This window comes from Cyprinodon tularosa, unplaced genomic scaffold (genome assembly GCF_016077235.1).
Source record: "Cyprinodon tularosa strain WSP-4 unplaced genomic scaffold, ASM1607723v1 ctg411, whole genome shotgun sequence".
NCBI classification, from domain to species: Eukaryota; Metazoa; Chordata; class Actinopteri; order Cyprinodontiformes; family Cyprinodontidae; genus Cyprinodon; species Cyprinodon tularosa.
The window spans coordinates 440,923-463,468 of NW_024039132.1; the positions used below are offsets into that span (position 1 = coordinate 440,923).

The 22,546-nt window shown below is 39.9% G+C and overlaps 1 protein-coding gene across 1 annotated transcript; it reads right to left on the reverse strand.

Annotated features, from left to right (window-relative positions):
- Nucleotides 1-3,854: 3,854 nt before the first annotated feature.
- Nucleotides 3,855-19,622, reverse strand: cnih4 (cornichon family AMPA receptor auxiliary protein 4). The gene is made up of 5 exons (XM_038298669.1): nucleotides 19,485-19,622; nucleotides 16,809-16,877; nucleotides 16,492-16,604; nucleotides 4,713-4,853; nucleotides 3,855-4,240 (listed from the first exon to the last, which is right to left on the reverse strand). The coding sequence occupies exons 1-5, from the start codon at nucleotides 19,551-19,553 to the stop codon at nucleotides 4,213-4,215; spliced, it is 420 nt and encodes a 139-aa protein (XP_038154597.1). The 5' UTR covers nucleotides 19,554-19,622; the 3' UTR covers nucleotides 3,855-4,212.
- Nucleotides 19,623-22,546: the final 2,924 nt, after the last annotated feature.

The window sequence follows — 22,546 nt, forward strand, 5'->3', positions numbered from 1 at the left end:
GTTGGAGATGTCAAAATCAGTCTGCTAATGCAGCAAAATTAATCTGAGAAATTAATGTTTCAATTTTTCTAATCACATAAATTAGATTGTATCCACCATCATATTTGACACAATATAGCAATAAATACCTTAATGTTCCTTTCTTCACTAAATGAAAGTTAAGAGTTACTGTCAGGCTTACTGATAGCATCCAATTATGTAGATTAACCAAAAAATGGAAAAGTGATGTAAGAGTTTATCCTTTTCTTTTCTCTAAAGGTGAAGTGGACAGTGCTGCAAGGAAGATTCAGCAGTTGGAGGTGCAAAACAGTTGAACACAAAATCCAGCAGCTGACCCTTAAAAGTCAGCAGCCATTCATTTTCAAATTTTGTGTGACTGATGAGGACTACCGTTACTACAAAGAAGAATGGAGTAAATCATTTGCTTTCATTACCAATGTGGAAGGATTGCCTGCATGTTTGCTTTGGAACGAGAAATTTTCAAATACAAATAATTTGGAAAGGCATTTCCAGGGAAGGCTGCTAAATATCTAGCCAACCACCAATCTGGGAGTGAGAGAAAAATGTGATTGCAGAACTTCTGAATTAATTGAGAGCAAAGATAGATTTAAGAAGTCCAAACTTAAACACTTCTGCTAGTTTTGTGGCAAGCATGGAAAACTGTTCGCAGATCGAACAGGGGGAACTTTTATGCAGGTAAGTGTACCCACCCACCCCCCCAAAAAAATACTCAAAATAAAAATAACACCAAAAATCAGACTTTTTTTTATTGTGTTTCTATAATTCCATTTCAATCCATAGTGACATGATGTGACTTTTGTTCGAGGTTAAACATATAATCATGAATGCTTATTATATTTAAGCCCACATAGTCCTTTTTCTATACCGGCCTAATACACTTAGTGCCCGATCAATACCGCCAATCAATCATCAATCAATTTTGCCATATAAGGCTCATATAAAACTTTTACATTTTTGTGGCTCCAGACAGATTTGATGATAAGGTCTATTATGGCTCTTTCACGTTGCTTACCCCTGGTCTAGAGGCTAACTATGTGTGATGAAAGGAGTATTGGAGAGGATCATCAAAGCTTGCCCAGGCAGACAGCGTTGGAGTTGGGTAGAGCAGGCCGCTATGTTCATCATTTCACTTTTTTTCAATTAGAATCATAATTTGTGCTACTTTAAGGTCAATCATCCCCCCATGAAGCTCAGAGTTCAGCCAAAGTGGTTTACTCTTTTAGTGCTACCTGAATGCAGAGTTGTGGAGATTAAATAGTAGTTTGTGCTGTATTGGGTTTTAAGATATTATTTTTAATTTCGACCAATGTTGCCACCTTTCGAGCAGACATTACTGTGCTTATTTCCATGTATAAATGAATTACATTACATAAAATGGCACTCCTGTATTAGCAGTGAATATAACTGTGTCCTTTAGTGGGTGGAATGATGGTTATACAATATTTAGTAGTTCATTAGCCTCAAAGATCTTTGGGTTTTGACCTGCCATCACCCCTCGCAACCCGTCAAACAAAATCTCATTATTAACAATTAGAAAATAAAAGCATCAATGAAATGCAACCTTACAGACTGCTGATGAATTGTATTTGATGCACAACTTTTGAATGTGCCTGGAAAGAAAAGCCCCGGAAGCACTAAAATGTGTATTGCTTTGGTTCATCCAGGCTGCAGTTGGCCACCGTCTGTACTGGAGGTAAGGGAGGATGACGAGCAGTTTTTCTAGGGTTGAATTAAAACAGCTTTTTTAAAAGCCAACTAAAAACATCCTAAGATCATTCCTAATATCATCCTTTGTCAACATCATTTCCTCTCAACTCCTATTTGACCTGTAAAAGCTTCATCACCGCTCCGCTTCTTAATCCCATCTAGCGACTCTGATTGGTTATAGAAGCTGGATTTCACAGAAAAGTGAAGCGAGGTCACCGCTCTGCAGACTTGAAAAGAAGTGCTTGTTTAGCAATGGCAAACAATCATATTGGGTTGATTTTGCTGTTTTAATTAAGAAACACTTTCTCAGCAATAAAGAAAACACACTACATGGTTAGTGTATATCAAACACAAATTTAATGTTATTCTCCCACCAATTTTTGATTTCCCACAGATTTAAACCCCCAGTTGAGAAAAAAAAAACTGTCACCCCAAATAATAGACTTTGAAACCTTACCAGCACACTAATAAATTCAAACGTTTTGTAAGATTTTAGACATTGTATAAAGCATGTTTTTTCGACTCAAGTTATCTCTTGGAAGTCAGTAAATTTACATATGCTTATCCTTACAATATTACCCTCAACATGCCCACAAGGAGTGAAAAGAGTTCCTCTTAAAAAGTGAAAAAGTAAAACTTTCAACAAAAAAAACAAAAACAAAAAACCACTGAAGTCAGTAAAGGTGAATTCAGACCTCACAGTAAAAACATCTGATTTTAAACTCATAGCAGTACAATGGAGGCAGACTTTTTTTTTTTTTTTTTTTTTTTTACAAACGGCAGATTTGTAAAAGGGCTTTAAAGGATGGATCTTATGCAAAAAACTTTTATAGCATGACAAGTTTTCCCACAATCGTCAGTAATGTCAGGTTTCACATTTCATATAAATTCCAACAGAATATACTCAGTTTAGTGCTTAATAGTGCTTTTGGATCCAAGAAATTAGAATTTTCCAAGCAAATTTAAACTACTTATCATATTGTTATTGATTCATGCCAGAATATTAGGTACATAAAATATTAAGTAGTACTAAGCAATGAATAAGGCATGTGAACATTTCATAGATGGGGTTTCTCAGCATAAAACAGTAACATAAAACCACAAGTAGTTATGTGAATTTTGATTTGTCTGTTTTTTCTTTTAACACTGGAACAACCGATTGGTGGTAATTGAAGCTGTAATCAAGCTACTTTTAGATTTAAATTCTTTTACACCAGAGAAATTATGAGCACAATGTTACTGTCAAGTTGGTTTATAATGAAATGAAATACTTCTCAATCACAGCATCCATAACTTTCTTCATGTGATGTTCTGTATTAAGTAAAAATCTGATTTTACATGGTTCTTTAAGAGCGGGAAAATATTAAATGGGAAATATTTTAGACCAACTTTGCTTTTGGGGCGACAGTGGCGTTGGATGTAGGAGTTTGCCCTGAAATCGAAGGGTTGACGGTTCAAGCCCCGACTCCGACTTTCATTGTCGTTGTGTCCTTGGGCAAGACACTTCACCTGCATGGTCAGAGGGCCCGGTGGCGCCAGTGTACGGCAGCCTCGCTTCTGTCAGTGAGCCCCAGGGCAGCTGTGGCTGCAATGTAGCTTGCCACCATCAGTGTGTGAGTGTGTGTGTGAATGGGTGAATGAATGTAGTGTAAAGCGCTTTGGTCAAGTCTCCTAACTTGAATAAAGGCGCTCTATAAGTACATGCCATTTACCATTTACCATTTTCGAAAACCAGAACTATGTTTCCATTTAGCAAAAAGAAACAGAAAACATTGGATGCCTAATAGCAGTTTCTGGCAGTAAAAGGGCTATTAATTCAAATGCTTCTGTAATGTTGGTTATTAACAAGAATCTGTGGAAAATTCTTGTTATCAACTTTTTAATTAAACTCTTATTGGCTATTTTTATTTTGATATTTGTCCAAACAGCTGTGTTTTTTCTCCCATCAGACATTAGAATGAACAAGTAATGAAACAAGGATGAAATTCCTCCCCCCCCCCCATGAGTGTATACAGATCCAAACCTTTCTGCACACTTCGCCTTAGTCCAATCAACACCTATGCTCAGCTTTTATCAATATATTTACAGCATTGAAGCAAGCCTTCCCCATCAACAATACATATTTTCTTTGAAAGTAACATTTTAGGTGTTTCTTTTAGCTGGTTTAAACTCTTAAAAAAAAAAGAACCCACCAAAAACATACACAATTGTACAGTGAAAGTTTCTTATTTCAGGGCATCAAGTAGCAAGTGAGAAGTTCCTTGATGCCAAACAAAGGTTTGAAAATGGAATAACATATGGCAGTTTTCTATATCACAAAACAAACATTTCTTTGGGCTGTTTCAAACATGTTAAGCATTAAATGGTTAAATATTAACCATATAACTGTATCAAAACTGCAAACTCAGGATTCTGACAACAAAGTGTTTTGGGATGTTTCATCCAGAAAATACCGGGGTGAAGATGGGCGAACTGCTGAAGGTTTCAGTCATTGATCAGAGCCAGGATCATGCTGGAAGTACATATACATATAAAAATGATTAACATTAACTTATTAACATAATGGTATGAGACTAGGGCTCCACAATATCAGGAAAACCTGACGTGTGTTACCTGCCTAATATTGCAATAAGGATATTACTTATAATATATAAATGGATACTTACAGGATTCACAGTGCATCAATTCTTTCAAATGTAAGCCTTTTGCACATTTTACTTTTTTTTTTTACAAACAAATTCCAAATCTATGTGATATTTCCCTGAACCTTTCATAAACAGATGTTGGAGGTGACAACAGAGAACAGTTGTGTTTCTCATGTTTGCCACTATTGCTCAGTATATCTTAACGTTGATAAAGTGTATGCAGCTTTTTGCATTATGCCAACTACACAGGCTGTTACAGAGATGACAATAACTATCCATATATTGTGCAGCCCTAGAGAGGATATATTTTTTTTACTTTAGAGTGTTAATGTGTGTTACCTGTACAAATAAATGAAGAAGCAGAGCAGGTGGTATCCTAGTTTAATCATGGCTTCCTTCATGTATGATTTAAGTAGACCCCGGTTGTGGATTTCAGTTGGGTCAAAAACACCCATGTTTCCCATAGGAATTTTCACATACCTATAAAAATACAAGAAGAATCAACCGACAGCTTTATTACAGCGTGAACAGGAAAAAAAAACAGTACTTCTTTACTTAATAATAACATGCAGCTCAAGGACAGGTGCATCTGAATAAGATCTCATTAAAATTCAAAGTTGTCCAGATGCAAGTTGACTCAGCTACATTATGTGGGATTTTTGGTGAATGCCCTGTACCTGACTGGATTTGCTGATGTGAATGTAAACAAAAGTTAATGTTGTTTAAATGCTGCGAATTTTGCTTCCCTTGACACTAGAGCCACTCTAACCCGGGTTTCTCCACCCGCTACCTGTCAGCTCTACTTTCTGGTGCATGGTGCTGAGAATATAGACAGTTTTTTTCTCTTTTTGGGTGCATACAGGGTCAGCAAAGCACTGCTAGATGTGAACACCTGCGTGCAGAATTCAGCGTGTCCTGGAGGAACTTTAGACCAGCTGTTTTCTTCCCAGGACCCTGTTCGCCAGTGACAGTGATGTAAAAAAAAAAAAGTTCATTGTGAACGTCCTGCCCATTAGTTTTATGACCACATTCTCTGATTGTCGCTGTAGGATGAGTTGGGTCTTTTCCCAAGTGTTGAATGTATATCTGACAGAGTTTTGCCTAAATATGTATTTTCCATTCCCTTACATTGCATAGCTGTCCAGCGCAGCAGTTGGGACTTTATCTATGGAAGACAATAGTTTGGAACACTAAATAACTGGGCCTTCAACTCTCTCTATGTATATATTGCCTTTTTGTTGCTGCAGTCTTCAGCAAACAACTGATCACAGCTAGTGAACATAAGATGTTCTGCGTGATTATTCGGCTTCAGGTTACGAGAGATTGCACCCAAAATGCAGAAAAGGTTGTTATTCGGACCATTCTGACAATGCAGGAGAACCGCTGGGTCTGGGTATACTGTATAAGCACATGGTCAAAGTGTTGATGCTGCAAGTGCCGATAATTAGGTTAGCAGCGAAGACCTATTGTGTTTTGAAAGTTTCTCCACTGCCTAAGAATGGATTTTAGGGTGCCTTAATAAACAATGAATAATTTAACGGAATCCAACTAACCTTTCAAGCAATTGAAAAGGCAAAAGTTTTATAAAACAAAATCAAATTCAAATCAAATTTGGTAGTAATGAGCCCCTTAGGTAGCCCCCAAAAATAGCTGATCAAATGACATCTTTAAAGCCCGCCCCCTGAGGGAAAAAAAGTCACTTTTTTTACGTTGGAGGGTCCCTTTCTGTCTAGGTCAGAAGGCAGAAAACACGCTGGTCTAACTTCGTCCAAGGCACAGTTTTGGTTAAATATGCCAAAGTAAGGCACTTTGCATTCCAACGTAGATCATTCAATCAATTTTTTCTGTGTGTCATCTTTGAACAGAGACAACCAGATTTGAAGATATCAGTTTATCCCGCACCCTGAGATCAGGATGCCCCATGTTTCACTGTTGGAATCTCCTGCTTTTCTCTGTGTGCCATTTGGGATAGGAGAGGGCTAGAAATGCTGTCAGGAAGGTTGAATTTAGGCCACATTGCCGTAGGCGTGGGGATGGCGTGCACAGATCCCGTGGTCGCAATAGGCTGAGAGGCGCTTAGCTGCGATGACCACCCAATGCTGCTTGCGGCTTTAATTATGTATTGACATTTTAATTTTCACCCTCACATAAATATAGTGAACAAAACAGCAAGTAGTTTATCAAGTGTTTGTGGCACTGATTATGCATGATGGCAAAATTGTGCTATGCATGCGCGTTACGTCGGCTCTGTGCGCTTTCCTACTTTCTCTCCTTTATAGTGATTTTTGGAACCTTTTTCTATTACTGAATACTTTGTCTGATTTTCTGAGCGTAGGCTCACAGAGAAAGCCAACTTTTGGGACTGCAGTGTTGAGTTTTTTTTTTTTTACTTTCAGCATTTTCTGATGCTACAAGTGGAGACCCCTTTGTCCGTGACTCTGATTGACCTATTGTTTACACACAAAACCAGCTCCTTGGACTACGTGACTTTGTGCGCAGTAGCCCTGCTCACCACCACTTCGTGAGACCAGATATCCCTGCACAAATAAGGAGAAAACGGAGAGGCTGCAGGGGTTGCAGGACGAAGCGGAGGAAAAGTTATTTACCATTGGTTGTCATGGGAAACGTAAGATCTGTCCGCCACAAGACTAAGGAACTTGTAGCATTAACCCGATTTCAGAGGAGGTACAGGGACGTTAGTATCATGCACTTCATTGAAAAGTAGGTAGATGGATTTGTCCTATTTGTTTCCCTGGACGGCTTTAAACTCATCAGCACAGATAGGACTTTTTGGGAGAGTGGAAAAAAAGAGAGAAGAGGGGCTTTTGGTGTTTGTGAGTGAGAGATGGTGAAACACGGCTCATTTTCAGCTGTAGAGGTGGTCAGCAGCACCAAATTCCTGGGGTGAACATCACAGACACCCTCACCTGACCTGTAAACAAAACCTCACTGGTCAAAAGGGCACAAAAGCGCATGTACTCCCTGCAGAGGATGAGGAGAGGACGCCTGCCCCCTCCCATCCTCACCACCTTCTACAGAAGCACAATAGCGAGTGTTCTGACCAGCTGTCTCACTGATTGGTGTCGAGGACTCAGACTGTAATAACGTGAGGAGAGTTTTGAGAACAGCAGAGAAGATTACATCCCAGTACTGCGTGTCACTAGTCCTTAACATCATCATCATCAATGACCAGATGAGGCCACCGAGAAACAGGGATTGTTTCAGAACCACAGACTGGAGCATGTTCCATAGCTCTCATGGTGATGACATCAACAGCCTGACTGAATGCATCACTGACTACATGACCTTCTGTGTGGAGAGCACTGTGCCTACACGACGGCTATGAAGCTTTCCAAACAAACACCCCGGGACGACCCCTGAGCTGAAAGTACTTCTAAACCAGAAGACAAAGGCTTTCGACTCAAGGGAAAGAGAAGAGCAGCGCAGAGTTCAGCGAGAGCTCCAATGGAAGATCAAGGCGGCAAAGAAGGACCATGAGAGGCAGATGGAGGAAAACTGGTACAGAACAAAGTCAGAAATGCATGGAAAGGTCTCAAGGACATCTTTGGGCAGAGGACCAGCAGGTCTGCAGATGATGACATCAAATTTGCAGACAAGTTTAACAGGTTCTTCACACTGGGCCCCCTCCCTGTCCTCAACTCTCCCAACGTCTCCAATCCCCAGGCCACCAGCGACCTCACCGCCACTCTCACAAACCCCCACCCACCCACACCCTCTGTCCTGCCTCGCTCCCCCTTACAATCACTTCGATGCAGGTAAGAGGTCAGCTTCGGTGACTGAAACAGAGGAAAGCCTCAGGACCGGATAGCATCTCCCCCAAGGCTGCTGAGGACCTGTGCTGATGAGCTCTGTGAGATCCTTAGCTACATGTACAGCCTGAGCCTCAGCCTGGGGGTGGTCCCCACCCTGTGGAAGACCTGTGTGGAACCGGTTCCCAAAACGCTGCACGCAATGGAACTGGCCCAATTTAGACCAGTCACTCTGACCTCCCACCTGATGAAGACCATGAAGTGCCTCATGCCAGCTCACCTACGCACCGTGGTGAGCCCTACCCTGGACCTTCTGCAGTTTGCTTACCGACCTGACATTGACGTGGAGGATGCCATCATCAACCTGCTGAGTGGACGCTCGCCCACCTGGAGACCACCGTGAGCGCAGTGAGTCATGTTCTTTGACTTCTCTAGCGCTGTCAACACAATGAGACCAGAGCTGCTGAGGGGAAAGCTGGAGGACACTGGAGTGGACAAACATCTTGCTGCCTGGACCATCAACTCCCTCACTGACTGCCATTAGCATGTGTGGCTGCATGGCTGCCAGTCAGCGGTGGCAGTCTATAGTACCGGGCCCCACGGGGTACCGTTTCGTCTCCCTTTCTCTTCACCCTCTACACCTCGGACTTCACCTACAACACAGACAGCTGCTATCTCCAGAAGTTCTTCGATGACTTGGCCATTGTGGGCTGGATTTCTGAGGGGAACGATTTTGAGTATTGATCGGTCATCAGAACTTTTTGGACTGGTGTGAGAAGAACCACCTGTGTCTTTAAACCAGTACGACCAAGGAGATGGTGACCGACTTCAGGAGAAGACCCCCACCTCACTACCCCATAAACATCCAGGGGCAGGACATAGAAACTGTGGAGAGTTTCAAATACCTGGGTGTTCAGGTCAATAATAATAAACTGGACTGGACTCACAACACTGACGCCCTGAATAAGAAGGACCAGAGCTGCCTCCACCTCCTGAGGAGGCTCAGATCCTTTGAAGTTTGCAGGCCCCTGCTTAAAACCTTCTAAGACTCTGTCATGGCATCAGCCCTCCTCTACGCTGTCATCTGCTGGGCCCCTGGCAGCTCTGAGCAGGACAGAAAGAGACTGAACAAACTGATGAGAAAGATCCTGTGCTAGGCTGCATCTCTGGACTCAGTGGATAAAGTGACTGAGAGGAGGGTGCTGTCCAAGCTTCCATCCATCATGGACAACACCTTTCACCCCCTTCACCAGACTGTAGAGGAGCTGAGCACTGAAAGACTTTTACACCCTGTTTGTAAAAAGGAGCACCACTGCAGGCCATTCATCCCTGCTGCAACCAGACTCAACAGTACACTAGAACGGCAATAACTTGTGCGATGTGTAATGTACAATTACTATTTGATATCCTGTGGAATAACCTGTTTTATTTTAGATTTGATAACCAGTGCAATAATCATATATATAAATACCCATTTAATACCCTGTGCAATAACCCTATATAATAATCCTGTTAAATACTCTATTTATTTATATATATGTATGTGTATGTGGACGCACCGTATATTCTGTATGTACCCACATGCACCGTTTCCTCCATTTGGCAACTTCTTTTTGACTACTGAGCAGTTGTAACAAGTGAATTTCTCCACTGTGTTATAAAGTCATTCAATCAATAAAGTTGGAAGATAAATCGCAGCAATATTATGTTTTTTGTGATTGTTTTAAAAAATCTTATCTCTTCTGAGAACTTTGGGTGCAGAAAAAAGCTCATATCAAAAGGAAAGTGGATAAGCTGATTTCTTTTCCTCGTTCAACAGGTCTGTGAATAAAATCCCCAAGCTTCTTTATGCTTCTGATTTCTAAAATTTCAAACGGGGAAGTTTAGCTGATGTCGAAAATGTTTATCACGTGTTTGTACCACTGAATATGTAATAAAGTTGGAAGATAAATCTAAATAGATATATTATTTTCTATTTGAGTTTTTATTTTTTATCTAATTCTCAATCTTGTGTGAAATATGCTAAAAAAAAGTTGTTTGAAATTATTCCAGTAACCAATCTGGTGACCTATATTTAATTACAAATGTTTTCATATTACAAATATCCACTAACACTTTCGACATTTATGTAAGAAAAGGGATTAATCAGTTTGTTGAGGGGACAGGAGCTTCAGGAGCTTACCTGAAGGAGGTTTAGTGTTACACAATAAGAAAGGTAATTCTAATAAGGACTGGCAAACCGCAAGGGACTGAGGCCACACATTTTCTTTGCAGTTTGCTAGTGTTAGGTTGCAGGTGCTGCAGTGATCAAATTTTTAAAGAATTTACCAAAATCTGGCCATTCACCATGATCCGGGGGGGGGGGGGGGGGATTCGAAATGAATACATAAAACTAAATCCTATCTTAATTTGTCAGATGCACACGAGGCAGATATTTATTTTCTATTATCAGTTTTAATTAACTACTTAACTTTCCACATATAGTTCACCAATGATGAAGACGACAAACACGTCCCCCCCCCACGTCTCCTCGGATGATCAAACAAAATTACTCCTCTGCCATGGCGTAGTAATATAACCAACCAGAGGGTATCGCAATTCAGGTCTGGGCCTGGCAATGAATTAAAACTTCGTTTTTTTTTGTTGTTTTGTTTGGAACGTTGCCGAGGCAGTAGCATGAGTTTGGTGAGGCGGCCGCCTCGCCAAGATAGTGCTGCGGGAAACACTGCAATACTAACATTACATTAGGGCTGCAACAACGAATCGATAAAATCGATAAAAATCGACTTTTACAAGCGTTGGCAACGAATTTCATCATCGATTAGTTGTGTCGCGCGATTATTGCGTCATCTGCCGCGCCGTCATCACTGCCTCTTGACTGAAAGAGGAAGAAAAAAAAATATGGCAGAGCGAGTCAGCGCTGCAGGTGCAGTGTTGCCAACTCAGCGACTTTTCAGACCCCTCCAGCGACTATTTTTCAAAACAGCGACTAGCGACAAATCTGTCGACTTTTTTCGGTGTCACTGGCGGCTTTTGGAGACTCTTACGTGAAAGCATGTATCATTCCTATTCTGCCGTGGGGCGCCTCCCCCACCCCAACCGCGTTTTCCCGCAGGAGTCCCTCTCAGCGCTGCAGTCAGAGCCTCAGCGTCCAGACTGCAAATGAAGCGCGCTGTACCGGGATTGACGGCGCAAATTGATCACAATAATTAAAATAGCCTGCGCTTTGTAAAGCGAAAAAAGTGATAATATGCAACTTATTTCAAAAGAAATTAACATGGCACGGAACCACCATGTTTGTTTGGTTTTAAAGTGGGGAAACGTAACGTTAGTTTCTCAGGTAGCTCATCTGATGCTTTCCTTACCGTGTTAGTAGGTTACAGACAGTGATAAGGTTGGCTACTTATTTTACTTTTAATTTCATTTGAATTAGCTTAAGCAGCGTTTATATTTTCTTTATAAATAAATTAACTTGCAAATTATGAGGGCTAGGGCTGGGTATTGTTCAAAAATTTTCGGTACCGGTACCAATACCGATACCTTCACTTCGATACCGGTTCCTGAACGATACTTTTTTCGATACCAGTTTTATAATATCAATTCGAAGAAAAAGAAAATTACACAACATAAAAAAGTACAAATCTTGAGTTTTATTTTAAGCTCTGATTTTTCCATTTACATTTTTCCTCTTACATAAAAAAAAAAAAAAAAAATCAGTGTCTAATATTCACTGTAACATTGTGAGGACCTTTTTACTTAGCAGTTTACCATGTCTGACAAACAAGCCCGTTGAATGGGATCCTACTGACAGCGCACCGCTGGTATGTGGGGGTCTGAGCGGCTCCGACAAAGAATATTGGAAGGCTGATATGGATGAACTGACTGCAGTGATTAAGTTTTCAGGTGGATTTTCCCACTTAAAAACATAATAAAACTACTTTATTCCCACTGATCACAGCAAATATAGCTGCAAGGCAGAGAAAGGATAGAGTAGCTCCGACCAACGCGCATCAGAGCCACTTTTGCACCGCGCAGCCAGAGCAGCAAAGCAGCTTCAGCCGCGCGTCAGAAGCTGGTACAAGCATCAAAAAAGGAAGCAGCAGACGTGATTTTGCTTCTCCTGCTGCGTCCAGTTTGAAATTGCAGCATTATTACAGCATTACTCCGCTCTGGCTTTGCTCTGCCCACGGGCTGCTGAGAGGAGGATGGTCGCGCCGGCTGCGGTCCGCTCTTCTTGCAGTCAAACACCGAGCAACTTTCTGCTCTTAAATTGTTTCCGTGCACGATGTATTGCATTGCGCACTATTGGCATCAGTCTTAATAAAGTGAAGCCGCACTTTTGACCTGGGGGGCATTTTAAAGGGGTTCCGCGAAGCTCACAACCAGTTCACAACAGAAACACATGAACCCTGGCTGTAGGCGGGACCACCTATGTATTTTTCCTGGATGACGCAATCACGTTAAGTGTTACAGCCAATCACCGAAACTTGGTACCGAAAGACGAGGCATGTTTCGATACCCTGTAGAACCGAAGCATTTCGGTCGGTACCATAAAAGAACCGAAGTTCGGTACCCAGCCCTAATGAGGGCAAGGCTTTCAAAGTTTAAATCTTCTGGCAAAGATAAAGTAAAGAAGATCCTGCAATTTATGGAAGTAAAGCAGAATAAAATCCAGCAAGATCAGTAATATGTCAATTAATTATCTGCCACATTCCCATGTAAATATCTGTCTTTGGAGGATGTGTTTTTTAGCACCCCTAGTTCTCTCATTTTTATTCCAAATACAATTTATAATTTGAATCACAGGGCTATTTTTATCTCTATGGTTCAGTATTTTCTCAAGTAGCAACTTTAACTGCTATACTTTCCTGTCTTAAAAGGCAGAACTCTTCTAGTCTAAAAAAACTCATTTGTTGAAAAGGGGGGACCTATTTTTTGAACCCCTTAGGGGCTTTTAAAAACAAAAATGTCTTTTTTTGTGCTTTATGAAACAAAGTAGCCTATATTTTGTGGATGTACAGCTACATTTCTCATGTAAGTTTGCGTAGTTTTAACACAAACATTTATTTTTCATATTGCACCAGTACAGTTAATGAGCAACCTGTACTTGTGTGCTTGTTTGTTCTGTCTAAAATGTTTATTTTGGAATAAAGAGGTTAATATAAAAAATATTTTTTGTCCGATTCATCGATTAATCGAAAAAATAATCGTCCGATTCATCGATTTTTAAAATAATCGTTAGTTGCAGCCCTACATTACATTATCACACCGTACTCTCAGTCACTCAGTAACTTAGCCTGTGAATTCCTAGCTAGCAGTTACTAGCGTAAACAAATAGGCACTAACGTTAACGTTTACTAGGCCACTTCAGTTGGCTTACTTAAAAGTCTATGACAGGGGTGTCAAACTGGTTCCAGAAAGGGCGGTGTGGCTGCATGTTTTCTTTCCAACCAAACAATAGCACACCAGACTCCAATCATCATGTTAAGACTGGACTCACTTGATGAGATGACTGGAGTCTGGTGTGCTACTGTTTGGTTGGGAAGAAAGCCTGCAGCCACACGGCCCTTTCTGGAACCAGTTTGACACCCCTGGACTATGACTTACCCTTCATGTGACTCGAGAGCGCAGACTCGCCCATTGTGAAAAGCTGCACATCTTTTTTGCAGACTTTACAAGAGGAAACTCGTGGGGTTTGTCCCCGTTTAATCCATAATTTGTATTTTTCATCTTAAAGCCAACGTTCATTGAAACAACAACCTCCCGGCATGGTGCAGTAGTGGGCGGAGTCACACATGGAAAAAGACTGGCAGATCGCAGTCACACATAAGGGAGCAGGTTTCATTTTCGGGCTGTCCAACTTTTTATTTCTCCATTTAATAAACACATGATTCAGTTAGATAGGTATTTGTTGCGAAAGATATAGTTACAATTTCAAGCATTTTCAAGCATTTCATCCAAAATATAAGCACTTTTCAAACCTTGAAAACACAACGTCAAAATTCAAGCATTTTCAAGGATTTCCAGCACCCGTACGAACCCTGTTAATTGCAAAGTTTATCTTCTAGCTAAAAAAATCTGTCAATCCAAGTTTGACCGGCCACTTATACCCCTTTGCCACAGGCCCATTCAAACACCACCCGGTAATTTACGTGATACTTATGAACGCAACGTACAGATGTCAGCACACCGCGCCAGTCGCTTCTGATCTAATAAGCAAAAACAACTGTTTACATGGAATAAACATGGAGCAGCTCTGGTGAGAGGGAATCAGAAAGATAATAGAGTGAAACAATAAAGCACACTGACTACACCCTGGCTTTCTTCCATGTTGCTCTACATTGTTTCCTTTCCTGATTTCTTTCGCACTGGTGACATCATCAATGCTAACTCAGCGTGATCTTTTCATCAGACACGCAGTGGCAGGGGGGGACAGAGGCCATGGAGCTTTAAAGCGAGAGGTTAGATAGCTTTTTTGCCTGCGGAAAGTGAGCCAAATGCTGAATGTTAGCGCATTAACCCGGGTTAACAAACCCATCCATTTTCACTGTGAAAGAGGCTTTAGTTGTGGAATCCCAGTGTACGTGGGGATGCTGTCTCTACAGGACGGTTCTGAAGTATTCTGGATTAGGGCTGCAACTAAGGATTATTTTAAAAATCTATGAATCGGCCGATTATTTTTTAGATTAATCGATGAATCGGACAAAAAATTTTTTTTAGATTAACCTCTTTATTTCAAAATAAACATTTTAGACAGAACAAACAAGCACACAAGTACAGGTTGCTCATTAACTGTAGTGGTGCAATATGAAAAATAAATGTTTGTGTTAAAACTACGCAAACTTACATGAGAAATGTAGCTGTACATCCACAAAATATAGGCTACTTTGTTTCACTAAGCGCAAAAAAAGACATTTTTGTTTTTAAAAGCCCCTAAGGGGTTCAAACAATAGGTCCCCCCATTTCAACAAATGAGGTTTTTTTTTTACTAGAAGAGTTCTGCCTTTTAAGACAGGAAAGTATAGCAGTTAAAGTTGCTACTTGACCATACTAAATAAATGGTAAATTTATGGTAAATACTTAACCATAGAGATAAAAATAGCCCTGTGATTCAAATTATAAATTGTATTTGGAATAAAAATGAGAGAACTAGGGGTGCTAAAAAACACATCCTCCAAAGACAGATATTTACATGGAAATGTGGCAGATAATTAATTGACATATTACTGATCTTGCTGGATTTTATTCTGCTTTACTTCCATAAATTGCAGGATCTTCTTTACTTTATCTTTGCCGAAGATTTAAACTTTAAAAGCCTTGCCCTCATAATTTGCAAGTTAATTTATTTATAAAGAAAATATAAACGCTGCTTAAGCTAATTCAAATGAAATTAAAAGTAAAATAAGTTGCCAACCTTATCACTGTCTGTAACCTACTAACACGGTAAGGGAAGCATCAGATGAGCTACCTGAGAAACTAACGTTACGTTTCCCCACTTTAAAACCAAACAAACATGGTCGCTCATCCTGCTGATCAGCTCTCTTCACTGCCATCGAAGGCTCCAACGTGTTTTCTTTTCAGGTGCTGCATCATAACAGTGGTGTTTCCGTGCCATGTTCATTTGTTTTTTACAAGAAGATTAAAACAAGGTCAGAAGTGAAAATTATGAGTACTCATTTTTTGACAAATTATCAGCTAAGGGTGTTTTTGGAGTATGGTTTGCTAACAATTGACTTGATGGTCATTTTGTTTATGATTGCCTGATTGTAAAGAAGTTGGGTTTTGTTTTACAAATAAGCCTGCCATTAGTTGAGGGACAAAATATGACGACAAAACCACCTGGGAACACTTATGCTCATTGGATTAAAGAAGTTATGCAGTCATTAAAAATAGAAAAGATCAGATTCACTGTGGGAGGATCTATATCCAAATTTTATTCAACTTGGGAACCATTTCTAAACTTCGTGGAGAAATTAGATGCTGAATTATCAAACTTGTTGAAATACATCAAACATTAACCTTAACCCCCCCCCCCCCCCCTTTTTTTTATTTGTTTATTTTAATTCATCCATCTTCTTTTATTATTATATTTATTTATTATCATTATTATAATTATATTTCTAAATTTTACTACTTTTATTTTTGCTTTGGGTTATACCCATCTCCTGAATGACGCCAGGCGGAGCATGGCTGATGATAAATACAGTACTTATTCCAGAATTTGTATTCCACATTTTAATGCTGAAAATAAAATAAACCTTGTTTAAAAAAAATAAAAAAAACAAACAAAACTATTAACTGTGATCAAATATACTAAGGTGATCTGGTAGCTTTATAAACATACATACCTGTAAATGTTCCAGGCTGCTACGGGCATGTTCAATAGGAAAATGAACCAGTGCATGGAGACCAACATGAGCATCATTGAGAGACACTGCCCAATCATCTCAGGAATCACCCACTAGAAACACAGTGCAAAAAATTGCTTCAATCCCCAAGCAGAAAATGATTGATAGTTTGTCAAAAATGTAAACAGAAGGAAAAAAAATTCTGATGACAACACATATAACAAGAAACAAGTCATTCTGAACATACACATGTCATTTGGAACATTGGATTTGCTAGATTAGAAAAAGGAAATAAATCATACACAAAGGGTACTTACTTTGTTAAGCTTGGAGCAGCAAGCACGAGCATTAATGTAGTCACATTCTAGATCAGACAGAGTGATAATCTTGGAATACATGTTAAGGTTTTACACATATTGTGGCACAAGCTGACAAGTCTTTCATTTCATAAATAAATGTGACTGTGGTACAACTTGTAAAATTCATTTCAATAGATCCAGGTGTCAAATGTCCCAAGTCATTCCAATCCACTTCTCCTCTTACCACCTGGGATTGATTTACTCTGATTTAAAAAGCTAAAGGTTTTAGTGGGTGATCCTTACGCAATTGGCCAAACTTTAAACCAATCAGGGTACGCATTAACTGGTTCAATTAAATTTACAGATCAATTCATTTTTTCAACATTTTTAGCATAAATCTTTGACCAATAAATGTAATTACCATAACACATTTTTAAACCTTTTTTTTTATTATGTATGATTTGTTAATTGTTCCCAGTCATATAAAGTTTGAGACAAATGTCCATTTATGTGTAGTTACAATAATGATTACGCATCAAAATCATATGTATCTATGATCATTCGTGTAGTGTAAATTCAGGAATTCAGAACAGCGATTTCAGTCATTTGAAAAAACTTGACTTCTTGAGCAAAAGGAAAAAAATAATAATTCATTCCTATCTTAACACCTACATTTTAGCCAGTATTACAGTAATGAAAAGCTGTCATATGTAACTCTCATATGTGCATACATATATGCACAAACACATGCACACAGCTCTAACTTCTTTTTCCTTTTTATTACAGATTTCTGACAATATTTACCCTATGCTTTTTCAACCCAGTAGCTGCTTTAGCTGCTCTTGATTTCTCAATTCACCTTAATTACAAAGGTTATAAAACATGATTGAATGATTTGCAATTATTTTTAAAGGAAAATCCGGTCATACAGAATTGAAACTTCTGGAAGTATTTTAAATATGAAATTATTACCTAGTGTTCAATAAATAAGTATTTTTAAATAAAAGTAATTTTCATGTGAATGTGCTTTAATGGAGGTATCCATGTTTGTCAAAGAACACTACTGCCACCTACTGGTTAGTGACGTCACGGTGCGGTATCGGCTGTTGATCAAGTCCCAGTGGTGTATCTGGTGTTTGTCACAACGCGCTATTATCCAAGTCATCTTGAAAACATTCTTCTTTCAAATGTTGGCTACATATTACGTGTTTTTTCTCTGGCCAGAAGTTCGACGGCAAATACTCCCTCTTTAATTTGGCGATCCAACGACCAACCCGTCCGTGGAGGATCAGGAATTGGAAAGGTGAAATACACCCCCCCCCCCCCCCCCCCCCCCCCCCCCCCGCTCCACTTTTACCCGATGTATTCCAGCATCCAGCTGCCATGCACGTGGACATTGTCAGTTTCACTATAGCTCTGGTGAATTTCAATGGTGAAGTCCTCTGTAAATCTTCAATAATTGTTGTTGATTGCAGATGTGTCTAGTAGTTCCCATTGATTTTGCTTGTAAAGCGGGGAGAATGGCGCTAGGCTTACCGCACCGTGACGTCACTGCTAGAAGATGGCAGGACTGAGATGTTACAATGGCCCTGTTCGGATTTATGGGCTGCGTCCTTAGAAGGGCAAATTCGAAGGACGATTAGGTCATAGCGCGGCGCTGAGGTCTGGTCGGATTCCAAGACTCCTCGTTATGCGGCCTTAAAATGCGTCCTTTTTGCCTGCTTTGAAGGACGGGTCCGATGTATCCTTGGTTGGCACCGAACAGTGGTGGAAATTGGAAGTTCTGTTTAATATAATACAAGTCTGTGAATAATTCCGTCTGAAATGAATGAAAATAGTTGTTTTAATGGTTATTGAGTCAGATATGTGGCGGTAATGTTTGGTTTATCTAAAGGTTTTTTTCTGTTACTGCGTAAATGGGTTTGGCTGTAATTTAAGGACATATTATAATATATCTGCAGGGTGGGGACTATAAATCTGATAGTTTTATTTTTTATTGCCGTTTTCCACAATATGCCTACATAAAAAATATTTTTTTTGTTGAATATTAGAGATTTTGCAGATATATTCTTTAGACATACCTATAACTTTTTCTACTTCACTTTTCTGTCAACTCTGATCTTTAGATCTTTCCATAGTGGTTCGATTGGATTTAAATGTGATTGTCTGGAGCATTCTAGCAGCTTTCATTTCTCTCTGTAGTTTTAAAGCACTTTAAAAATAGCAAAGGTCATCAGTGCTGTTTATCAAACTGAAAGGAACAGTAAAAAGAAAACCGTCAAGCAAAATACAGACACGGTAAAATAGAGATTAAGAGATTGTTACAGAAATGTTACATTATGAAGTGAGGGAGAACAAATGCAGCTTCAATAAAAATAGTTGGTTAAAATTTAGGCAAGGAGGAATAATTTAAGTCAACAGTTAAGATCAGTGATTAGCTCTTGCTCTGATTTCTGACATTAGTAGCAGTTTGTTTCGCACAAACTGCGGCCTTTACGCTACATGTAACAGAGCACCGGTCATTTGCGGCGTAAAACCCCTTATCTTCCTGCTAACAAGTACGTGGTTAACAATGTAGCCAGCAATGTTTGTGAAACAAAAATACAAATACAGCAGTTTCACTGAGCTTTTAGTTAAAGAGCTACTGTAGACAATTATCGCAACACTCATTACAAACACTAAATGAAAGGATACAAAGTATACCGAGAGAAAAATCAGTGCACAACAATCCACAAGAGACAGGATAAAAACCGCCGCCTCCATTGTAACGCTTCACGTTTCCGTTTCCCTTCCCTTCTCTTCTTCTTCTCCTTCTTCAGCCACCGCCGCGTCCTCTTCTTCTTTTTTTAGTGCATTGCTGCCCCCTAAGGTCATAAGATAACAACACCCATTGAAACTATTAGGACAGAGAAAACATTCCCATATTTTAGAATAGAGTCCAAGTTTAAAAAAAAACAAGCAAACAAAAACAACGTGCCCTCTCTTTTGGGAAACTCTATTCCTTAGTATTGTTCTTATTTAAAAGGAATTGTGCCCCGTATCAGTGAATTCAATTTCAACTCAAAAATACTTTATTAATCCCAAAGATAAATTAAATTAGACTTACTAAGTCTTTGGCAAACGTTATTGTCAGTTTGTGTAGTTGTATTTTTATTTTATAATTTTTTTATTTTTTTTATTTTTTTTTTAAACATGACCCATCTACTGCATACAGGGGACACTGTAATATCACATGAAAAACTGTTTCAGAGACATCACAGAAATGAATATATTTCTTCGTAAATCAGTCCGGTCTCTTGTTTATTTTTGGCTAAGACTTTTTGTCATGTCCCCTAACTGATCAGAGATATTAAAATCCTCCTTACTAGTAGTATTTTTAGAAATCAATACACCCAAATATTTTACTACATGTACACTACCATTGAAAAGTTTGGGGTCACATTAAAGTGTCCTTATTTTTGAAGGAAAAGCACTGTACTTTTCAATGAAGATAACTTTAAACTAGTTTTAACTTTAAAGAAATACACTCTATACATTGCTAATGTGGTAAATGACTATTCTAGCTGGAAATGTCTAGTTTTTGGTGCAATATCTACATAGGTGTATAGAGACCCATTTCCAGCAACTATGACTCCAGTGTTCTAATGGTACAATGTGTTTGCTCATTGTCTCAGAAGGCTAATTGATGATTAGAAAACCCTTGTGCAATAATGTTCACACATCTGAAAACAGTTTAGCTCGATACAGAAGCTACAACAATGACCTTCCTTTGAGCAGATTGAGTTTCTGGAGCGTAACATTTGTGGGGTCAATTAAACGCTCAAAATGGCCAGAAAAATAGAACTTTTATCTGAAACTCGACAGTCTATTCTTGTTCTTAGAAATTAAGGCTATTCCATGCAAGAAATTGCAAAGAAATTGAAGATTTACTACAACAGTGTGTACTACTCCCTTCAGAGGACAGCACAAACAGGCTCTAACCAGAGTAGAAAAAGAAGTGGGAGGCCGCGTTGCACAACTGAGCAAGAACATAAGTACATTAGAGTCTGTAGTTTGAGAAACAGACGGCTCACAGGTCCCCAACTGGCATCTTCATTAAATAGTACCCGCAAAACACCAGTGTCAACATCTACAGTGATGTGTGATTCTGGCCTTCAGGGCAGAGGAATCTTGGAATCCGACCAGACCTCGTAAAACAAATATCAGTTAAAAATCCCTTTTGAAGTAAAAACAAGTGTCAGTTAAAATCATTAAATGAGGAGCTTGTTAAAATGCAGTTCTCCATCATCTGACACAGAACATAAAATGTTTTTTTAAACCCCACAACTGAATAAAATCCTCCATGTTCTGTGTGGCTCTGTGGAAGTGCAACCCTTTAAGGTTGCACTTCCACAGAGCCACAGCATCAAGGTGAGATCTCTCCTGCAGTCTGTCTCTACAGGACAAATACACTATATTGCCAAAAGTATTTGCTCACCTGCCTTGACTCACATATGAGCTTAAGTGACATCCCGTTCCTAATCCATAGGGTTCAATATGACGTCGGTCCACCCTTTGCAGCTAGAACAGCTTCAACTCTTCTGGGAAGGCTGTCCACAAGGTTTAGGAGTGTGTTTATGGGAATTTTTGACCATTCTTCCAGAAGCGCATTTGTGAGGTCGCACACTGATGTTGGACGAGAAGGCCTGGCTCTCAGTCTCCGCTCTAATTCATCCCAAAGGTGTTCTATCGGGTTGAGGTCAGGACTCTGTGCAGGCCAGTCAAGTTCATCCACACCAGACTCTGTCATCCATGTCTTTATGGACCTTGCTTTGTGCACTGGTGCACAGTCATGTTGGAAGAGGAAGGGGCCAGCTCCAAACTGTTCCCACAAAGTTGGGAGCATGGAATTGTCCAAAATGTCTTGGTATGCTGAAGCATTCAGAGTTCCTTTCACTGGAACTAAGGGGCCAAGCCCAGCTCCTGAAAAACAACCCCACACCATAATCCCCCCTCCACCAAACTTTACACTTGGCACAATGCAGTCAGACAAGTACCGTTCTCCTGGCAACCGCCAAACCCAGACCCGTCCATCAGATTGCCAGATGGAGAAGCGCGATTCGTCACTCCAGAGAACGCGTCTCCACTGCTCTAGAGTCCAGTGGCGGCGTGCTTTACACCACCGCATCCGACGCTTTGCATTGCACTTGGTGATGTATGGCTTGGATGCAGCTGCTCGACCATGGAAACCCATTCCATGAAGCTCTCTGCGCACTGTTCTTGAGCTAATCTGAAGGCCACGTGAAGTTTGGAGGTCTGTAGTGATTGACTCTGCAGAAAGTTGGCGACCTCTTCGCACTATGCGCTTCAGCATCCGCTGACCCCGCTCCGTCAGTTTACGTGGCCTACCACTTCGTGGCTGAGTTGCTGTCGTTCCCAAACACTTCCATTTTCTTATAATACAGCTGACAGTTGACTGTGGAATATTTAGGAGCGAGGAAATTTCACGACTGGATTTGTTGCACAGGTGGCATCCTATCACAGTTCCACGCTGGAATTCACTGAGCTCCTGAGAGCGACCCATTCTTTCACAAATGTTTGTAAAAACAGTCTGCATACCTAGGTGCTTGAATTTATACACCTGTGGCCATGGAAGTGATTGGAACACCTGATTCCAATAATTTGGATGGGTGAGCAAATACTTTTGGCAATATAGTGTAAATAGCCACTTTAAGGCCCCGTCCACACAAAGTCAAAACGAACACGAAACGCTGATA